The sequence below is a fragment of the Cheilinus undulatus genome, linkage group 11 (assembly GCF_018320785.1).
Source record: "Cheilinus undulatus linkage group 11, ASM1832078v1, whole genome shotgun sequence".
Lineage (NCBI taxonomy): Eukaryota > Metazoa > Chordata > Actinopteri > Labriformes > Labridae > Cheilinus > Cheilinus undulatus.
The window spans coordinates 22,812,155-22,821,717 of record NC_054875.1 but is presented as its reverse complement, the minus strand read 5'-3'; the positions used below and the strand labels follow the sequence as shown (position 1 = coordinate 22,821,717).

Genomic DNA, 9,563 nt, shown 5'->3' with positions numbered 1-9,563 from the left:
AACTAGATTTTAATGCATAGATAATGTAAGATAATGTGTTGTTGCAGATTTACAGGAGTAAAAAGACAAAGGAAAACAAGACCAGATAATTCTTAGGTGATAAGTTCAATATACACTAGACAGACAAAGGTATTTGGCTGCCTTACCATTACACCAAGAGGGACTGAACTGACATTGTATTCAAATTCACACTTTATGTGGTATAGCCCCCCTTTTGCTGCTATTTGCTGCTATATAAAAGGGCTACAAAGTTGAAAGCACTGTCCAAAATGTCTTGGTATGTTGAAGCATGCTCTTCAGAGGCCTGGCCCACAAAGGTTGAAAAAATGTCATTTATAAATGAATTTCGTATTTCTACGTACAGTCTAGAAAGGAAAAGGAACACAGTTGAAATCTCATCCTCATAAAGACGTAAATAAATGAGATTTGACTATTCCTCCTGCCGTGAGAGAGATAAGAAGTCAAGATGCTCTCTCTTCCACACTGTCGCACACATGAACGAACTGGTGAAACGACTCAGGGCTCAGCCTTTCTCCATGGAAACTGAGTTCAACTGTGTTCAATATTGTCATGACAACCTTCAACGGAGGGAGAGAAAAAACAAGGAAGGAGGCAAAAACAATAAAAGGGAGTAATCATGGATGACAGGACAAGCCCTGACATATTCTCTCTCTCTCTATCTTGTTTCATGAATCACAGCAGCAGATCTGTCAATCATCCCGATAGCCCCATCTTCCAGACCCAAGTGGTAGATAAGGCTCCACTGGTGAAGTCATTCAGGTGTGTAGAAACCATCAGACACATGCATAATGCCAGCTTTGTGTTTATAGAGTCATAACAACATTGTATTCACTCTAAATCAAAGGTTGCAGCTGGACAATTATCACCTCTGAGCATAGAGACCCACAGGCATCAGAGGGAATGCTGAGGTGGTATTTCCCTGTTGGGTTAACTATGAAGGCGGGGTAGTCGGAGGGTTTGTGTCTGGTGGTCACAATGGCATATAAAAGAAGCAGGTAATGATTGTGACACCTGTGATGTATGACCATGACATTCAAATAGCAATAAAGTTCAAATGACAGACATAAAAAAGCAGTTTGTAGTGACTGTTTAGAAAATCAATCAATTCACAGTTTCCAAATGTAATAATATCTATCATACTGTTGAGGTATTTAAGTTTTTTCTTTTTCATAAATATGCTAAATTTAAAAAATCCCATTTCACTTTGTCATTATGGAGCACTGAATGTAAATTAATGAGTGAAAAATTAATTTAAACAATTTTGGCAACATAAAAAAATTACAAAAATGAAGGGTGCTGAAAACTTTTTGAATACACTTTATCTCTCCACCTCCACTCAGTCACAAAGGGGGTGAATGAAAGTGCGTCAGCACTGACAAATGACTTACCAATAAATGTCAACTCAATGTCAATTGATGAAAATGTCCAAAAATGTGTCATTTAACATGAAATGATGAAATGTCTAAAATAATACAATTCTACAAGCAGACGAAATCAAGGACACTGCCAGAAAAAAACTGTTCAGTCTTACAGAAAGTGACTTAAAAATAATTATGCAAAAAAAAATCTGTTTATGCCAGGATGCTGAGAAAATCCAGATCTAGAGACAAAATTCAAACCTTTTACAAACAAAGTCAGTCCCTATCATCTATACCTCAGTCAACTTAAAAGGGGGGTGAGCTATTTTATCTCGCAATTCTGCAGCTGTTGTTTTGTCCATCTTTGATCAGCCATCACTTTTTCAGCAGTCTTAATGGAGAGACTAGAGGAAAGTTACCTTTTTATTCATTCAGAGGCCCCAGGCAAAAACAATGAGGCCTCTAAACATTTTACTGATAGAAACCAGAGCAAGTGGGGAAAACATTATGAAACATCTGTTTTCAGGTAAAAAAGCCAGAGAGCTACAGGTTATACCCAAATTTGCTATATAAATACACAAAATATCTCAGTACCTGCTCATCACCTCCCAGAGGACCATCATAACTCAAACTTATCCCACCTACATTTTTAAAAGGTATTTTGGGGGATTTGTATGCCTTTATTCAGAGAGGACAGTGGGTAGAGTTGGAAACGGAGATGAGAAAGTGGGGGCCATCTGCACCCCGCCTGAATGTCTCCAAGCCCGGTCTTCTGCCACAAATCATCCATTTTTATTTACTGCAGTTGTGTGTTAATTTATTGCGTGCCATTTTAGACATGTTTGGGCTTTCTGACAAGCTTGGCCTGATGGTAAAAACACATTTGAATTCAATAATGAATCTCTGATCGATCATTTTAAAAAGGCCACAAAAATTTCCTATAACTGTGAACGAACCGATATAATCCTGTGGTCTAACCATTTCTGTTTTGATGAAGATTTTTTTATTGTTTAAGGGGAAAAATAATCTTGTCATTATGTGGCACTGGAGCTGTCTGAGTGCTCTGTCCACATTGAGGTCTGGGATAAAAAAACATTTTGCATTATATTTTTTCTGTTTTCATGAAGCCTTGATTGTTTTCATTGGTCTCTGTAAAACCCCACAGTGGAGCACACCGTAGATCCCTAAACAGCTAACCTTCTTCATGGACACCTAGAGCACAGATGATCCTGTTGTGCTGAGGTGTGTGCGTCTCTGAGAGAAAGTGGCGTTTCTTCTCCCTGTGAAAGTCAGAGGGAGGTGCTGATGGTGGCAGTGGAGATTATGAGAGAGCCGTGCAGTAATTAGCGTTGCCTGTCATCCTGGATCACCATGGAGACGTGCTCTGTATGCCATCTACACCTTTGGTACATAATCATGGAGGCACAGGAGAGCAGGAGGCTGTGACTACCGTTCCACCACTTTAGGCAACGGCGAGATCAACCAGCAGATTGCACTTGTGACACCACCATAAATAGCTGCAGAGAAACAGGGCAGTAGATGACAACGGTAGCGGAAAACTGTTGTGTTGATATGAGAAACACAGATTTTTATACCACAAGCTGTGACAGAAAAATAAAAACATGTAGAAAGAGGACAAATCTGTATCTTCAACACCAGGAGGAAATGGTTTTTATTTGTATTTCTGCATAGAAACACATGCCTGCATGATATACCTCACACACACTCACACATGACAGATGGGCTGTATTAAATCATCACAGTTGCCTATTCTATCTTTAACGGGAAGAAATGTTTCTGATGTGCTTTTCCATCACATTCAACTACTGTATATACAACAAGGGAAACAGGAAATTAGGCTATGGTAAGAGGAATTATCAAAATAACAATCTGTCAGTATTAATAAACAGCTATCTCATGATACATACCAGAGCATATACAGAGAAGAAAATAGTTTGATAATCAAGAATATCCTACTGTGCTACATACGTACAACTGTGCTTATACATAATTACATGACCTCAAGGTCAGCGTAGAAATAGAGCAGCGGTCTAATGAAGATGAAATGATTTTCCCTTTGTTTCTTCAACATAAGGCCACTATGGTAGACCATGAGGAATACATTATAAGACACGAGTGACAGAAACCACACTCCCACTGCTTCTCTCCACGTGGAAACGTCTAACAAGGTTCCTACAGATCCAACACCACCAGAAGTGTTAAAGAACAAATCTAATGACACTACTGCATACGTTTAAGCTCCATTACTCAGCATGAGGCACAGGAGAGACTGATGGCAGTGCACTGCACGGGTTTCTACTAACAGTGGTACTGAAAAAGTAATCTAATAGAGCCTACATTTGGTCCGGACTCAACCAGCAGTGATGCATCAATTGTATACGGCTAATGTCAAACAATACTGCTCCATTGATTTTGCTCCTCTTTTGTTAAACTCTCTTATTGTACAAGGATTTACACACAATGCATAGCCTGAGCATCATTCATCCAATGTTAGGTCTCAACACCTGCATGTTGTCCCTTTGGTGAGTGGTGTGGCAGAAGGCAGAAAGCGACAGAGAAATTTGGGATACTTTAGTGGAGGATAAGACAATGATTTAAATTGTTAATCTAATCACATTTTGGCTTAACATTTTCACAAATGTCTGACTGCTTATACTCAAAGTAACACAAGGTAATGCAAAAAAAGGTTGAAGCTTTCTTTGTTGGATTCAACAAGAGCTCAAAATATTGTCTGTATTTTACTTCTAAAAAAAAATCCAAGCTAACAGAATCTCGCCAGGTGGGTACAAAAACTTTGAAACCTTTTTTCACATCATTAATCTTCCTCTTATAATAATATAATATTAATAATATTATAAATAATATTCACTTCAAGAGCAAAAGCCAAGGTTTTTACAGGTATAAAACAATACCTCACAATACCATTCAAAATGTTGACAAATATTGAAAAATTGATTTGAAAATTATACAAATTTTGAGATTTTTTTTAACCAACAGAAGATTCCATCTGTAGACTGTACAGACATAACCGATGAAAGTGAAGATTATGGTTTTAAGGGTGTCAGAGAAATTAAAAAAAAAAAAAAAATCAAATACATCCATAGACTGACTTCATTCCAATGTCAAAATTTGAGTTTTAGAAGGTCTAATAATATTGCATTGTGAAACCAGAATTTTAGTTCATATTTTATGGTGAGTGGGGTGCATTAATACATCCCTAATAGGTCAGTATCTATTAGTGTTAATTTAGAATCTCCAACAGTTTTAGAATTGCTTAAGATTTAAAAATAGTCTAGTGTGTGGTCGGCCTAACAAAATAATCCAGTTGTGTTCCAAATTGCATACTTCTGTACTAAATACTTAATATTCTGAGTGAATAAGTACACAAAGACTGTTCACACTGATGTGAAAATGTGGTGCACTAAAACAATCCAAGAAGTGGTCACAGAAAAATGGATGCTTCAACTCTAAACAAATGCCATATCAGTGTTATAGCAGTGCTGTAATTATTTGGTTTCATTAGTGTGCTAGCATGCTATCTAGGGTTAGCATTCGCTAGCTAGCTGACATGCTACTAGCAACAATGGCATTTAAATAAGGCATTAATGTTGTGAGCTTTTGGTTTATATGAGATATATTGTTGTATTTACTATAGAAAATTCTCCAGTTTAAGATGTTTAGCCAGATTCTTGACAGTAAATATCCACAAAAATGTGTCAGTAAAGGTCTTTGCACACTAACGCCACTATTTTCTGATGCCTTTTTTTAATCTGTAATTCGATAAAAGTATCACAAAATCTAACCTTGCACACTGAGCCTGATGCATTTTGCTTGTATTAACCCTTTACAAGGCATTTAACCATATATTACCATTTCAGTTGACTTTCTTTGTGGCCTCACCCAACTCTCTGTAATACAGTAAAACCAGAATGATTTTTTTCTCGCAAATCAGTGGAGATCAGTCAACGTCACAGAAAGTGACATCATACCAACCAATCAGCAGTGGCCCAGAGCATTTCAAGCTTCCTGTTTCCTCCAGAACTCAAAAATGCTGTTTTTGTCACTTTTACTCCAAAAGAAAAGGCCCTAAAATCATAACCAACCACGGTAAGTTGATGAAGATCATTTTATAAAAGGTGAATGGAGGAACCATATTTGGACATATGCCCATAAAGGGGTGTAAAATGATGTCTATATTAAGAGATATGGCCATTTTATAGCAACCATACTAAGGGCCTTTTCTTGACTAATATCCTATTATAGTGTTGGATAAGAACACTGTAGTATAGCTAATTGTTGCCAGGTTAAATATTAGAAAGTGACCTAGTGATAAATTTGACTGTTGTATTTAAATTTTCAAGCAATAAGTAATAATAGGAACAAGTGAATTTATAACCTTATAACAGTTGTATTGTGTGATTCATATCAGTTTTTATTTTTACTGAGCCTTATTTCTTCTTAAATCAATTTAGACATTTAATATTTGTGATGTTCTTACATTTCCTGATTGTAAAGAAAAATAAAAGGTTTGCATAAGGAAATGCGTTTAGTCAGTTTAACAACAGTAGGACAGTTTTATTAAACTTAAATGGCATTAAAAAAAAGTTTTTATTTTTATTATTAACCTCATTACAGCTTAAATTAACTTAATTTTCAATATTTGGGATTATTATAGGTTTCCTGTTGGAATTTAAAGATATAACAGTTGGTTTCACCGTTATAGATTATTCTGAAGCTAGTCATTTCTTTCCTCTAAAATAGGTCAAAATCTAAAGGCAACCTCACAATGTCTTGTAAAATGAATATTTTGTATTAGAAATAACTCATGTATGTACAAGTAAATACTCATTTGACTCTGTAGGTTATGTGGTTTTTTTTCTATTATTAACATTGAATATGTAAACACTATAGATTTTTTTTTTCTTACCATAAATTGGCAAGAAACCATATATGGTCAATTTGTTGACCCTGATTTTTACCATTATAATGAAAAAATATGTATATAAGTGATAAAACCTAAAAAGTATTGGGATGTCCACTAATAATAACATACGATTTAAATTTTGAATTTCCAAGTATTTCAATAAGTGCCCAATAAAGGGTTAACTGCAAAAAAATTGTGGAATTTGACAAATGTTTTTGGACTGCAAAGAGAAAAAGAAGGAAGATGATTCTGTGGCTTCTTGGAAAAACCTGCCGGGTCCATCAGTCCTGACAGAGATCTCCATACCAGCTTGAGCATCATAAAGTGCTCTGGCAAGTTGGAGAGATGAGAGCATCTTTTCAATTCAGTCTCTGTTCTATGGTTGACAGTCAGAAAACACACAAGCATATTGTGGTCTTTAAAGAGAAGTGTCAGTGCAAGGGAGAAGGGAGCTGCTCTGCGTAATAAATCACTATTTAAAGTACTTTAACTGATGCAAAAAAAAAAAAAAAAAGATGATGGGCAAAAGTTTCAGTGTCAGTAAGCAAACATATTTAACACAACATGGGACTGATTCTCCTATCTAATGTGTAAAAATGTTGGGCCAAATACCCAGACTCAGTGTGTGAAGGCCTTTAGTGTTAGTGCTGGTCAGTTGGATAGCTGTTGACCGCCACAATAACCCATGAAAAAGTAGCAGAAATACAGATAAAAGAAGGTTCCACTGCCGCCACTTCCAAGTGCTACACATCAGTGTATGATTTAGGATAACACTAGCATGTCATGATTAGTGCTGAAATATACTGTACTAAAGTATACTAATGGAGGGATGCTATTTGGAACACACTGTCTGGCCTCGTCCACTTCATAGCAAGAAGAGATCTGAGGAAAAAAATATGAAAAAGAAACCTGGAAAAGGAAAACAATAAATGTCCAACTTTGGTAGAATTTGTGTGATAATGTGGGACCTTACTGATCACAATATGAAACTAATCAATATGACTTTAGGGCTTTAAAGACAAACTGGCTTGTCACTGAATGATTAGACCACCATGGAGCCAGTTTTAGTACATACAATGCTAGCTCATGCAACACATGCTTATGTAACACTTAAATGACTGTTCTTACAGTTAACTGCTATGCAGCTGACTGTGTACCACCGGGTTTTGGATGATAAACAGAAACAAAATCTAGTCCAGAATAAAAGGGGTTTCAGTCTGCAGTTCATAAATGAATCAGAGAAAAGAAGGGTTCAGAGTTGAACTCTGCACAGCATGTTCTCCATGGACCGTTCATGCTCTCTTCTTCGCTTCACACCGATCAGAATCAGGTCAGGGTGGTGACCTCTGGTTGAGCGTAGTTTCCAGTGGCAGCAAGGATGTCATTACAACTCTCTGTGTGGATACACAAAAGGACAGAAATACAATCAAACATGGTGACTTACATTATTAAACGTGAAAGACTAAGAAATTACTCTGGAGTGTTACAGGAAACCTTGTTGTGTGTAAAGTGCTATATAAATAAAGATGATTTGATTTGAATGAAATCTCTGGTGCAAAAGAGAGATCCTCCTTTGTTAGAGGAAAAGCACATAAATACGTTGTTTAAAGTGTCAAATGTCCTAAACGTGGGATGGATTCCTATAAGAAGGTGCTGTAGCCCAAGACAACATCCTTCATTTGCTCATTTATGAAACAGTCCATCAAACTTATCATGGTCAGCATTATATACTGTAAAAGTAGGCAGGTGGTCAGGCGTTTCCCCCTCTATAAATATATAGAAAATAACTGTTTAAAATGTTTCCTTTCAGATGTAATAGTTTAGCTGAACTCCTCGACAGAACTCTCTTCTCTTCTCACATCCATCTGAACTTCAGAGGGCTTTTATGTTGACCACCCATGTTGTTACTGGAAACCTATTAGTGTTGATCATCTCGAGGAGTCACTTGGGAAAGTGAAGTGTCATCTGAGTTTAGAAGCCTTTTCTCTGCCTGTCTGTATTTCCGCCTCCTTGCATGCTCTTAACAGCCTTTTATGATTTGCTTCAGCATTATGCACTTATAGAGAGAAAGCGAGCTGCTGCCTGTCACGATGCGCTTTTAACCTGGACACATTTGCCTTCTTGTGTATATTTTGTGACAGCTGATGCCAACACTGTTACAGGCTCCTATTGAAGACCTTAATCATTTTAAATCTTAAAGCTTTTTTATTCCCTCGGCAGAGAGGAGGGGGGACCATTTCCTGTCCCTGATAACTATCTGAGCATCTTACAACCTGCCGCATCCATTTAAGCTTTTTCTGTTTCCTGCCAAACTGCTCTGGTGGAATATGATCCATACTCTCCATCTTGTAACCCTCATAATAACCTAGCCCCCATCCCCTACAGGCAGAGTTTTTAAAGCAGACTCGGTGTGTTCTAATCTGCCTCCATCTAACTAGCTCCAAATGGACAAAATCGTGAGAGCAGACTTTTACATTTTGGGAAAAAAACATTTGTATTTAAGCTGTTCACTGCAGTTTGCAGCTGTTAGGAAACAGTGAAGGTCTGCCTGAACCCTTTTACAGGTAATATGTGCTACAATGTGTTGTGTATGTGTGATATTTCCCTGTAATAGACTGAGATGTCATTATCAATGCACTCACCAGACACAGGCTCAGGATTGAATTACCCTCCCTCTCTCGAAGATTAGTTATGAGGGGTTCTGGTTTTGATCAGCTCCCCATCGCTTTTGTATCTGCTTGCTTTGTGGTTTCATGATCTGACCACATAAGTTAGCATATTATTAGAAAAAATAAGTGATAAAGTAGATCATTTCTGTGTTGATCTTTCTCCACTGTGACTGGGGACTTTAATCAATATCTAAAATTTATCTCTCCCTTGAGCATCACAGGATCCTGCTCTCTGTTTTATCTGACAGATACAATTGAGGTTATGTGATTTACTTCCATGTGTGTGACAACATGTAACTAACCCACACCAGTCTACAATGCTTGACACAACCGGGGATGGCGAGGCTTTTAGGAAATGGGTTCAAATACAATTTCTGGTAATGGCCTGTCAAATACAGAAGGGTATATGCTCTCACAGGAGCCAAGCTGTGTTAAGTGCCCCATTTGCGTGTTGTTTTTTTCTTGATGGTGATGTGCTAATGAGCTCTGTTAGGGAAAAAAACATCTCAGTAAAGTGCAGTTTTGCAGGAAAACACTCAGTGTTGCTTGGGTTGTTAGGATGTTGAGCAG

At 37.3% G+C, this 9,563-nt stretch overlaps 1 protein-coding gene across 1 annotated transcript in view; it reads right to left on the bottom strand.

The window, feature by feature from the left end:
• Positions 1-3,023: 3,023 nt before the first annotated feature.
• Positions 3,024-9,563, bottom strand: part of kcnc4 (potassium voltage-gated channel, Shaw-related subfamily, member 4) — a 32,186-nt gene continuing 25,646 nt past the window's right edge. Inside the window, exon 4 of the mRNA XM_041799357.1 lies at positions 3,024-7,718. Within this exon, the coding sequence (XP_041655291.1) occupies positions 7,651-7,718 (68 nt within the window). The 3' untranslated portion in view covers positions 3,024-7,650. The remainder of the gene's footprint in view (positions 7,719-9,563) is intronic.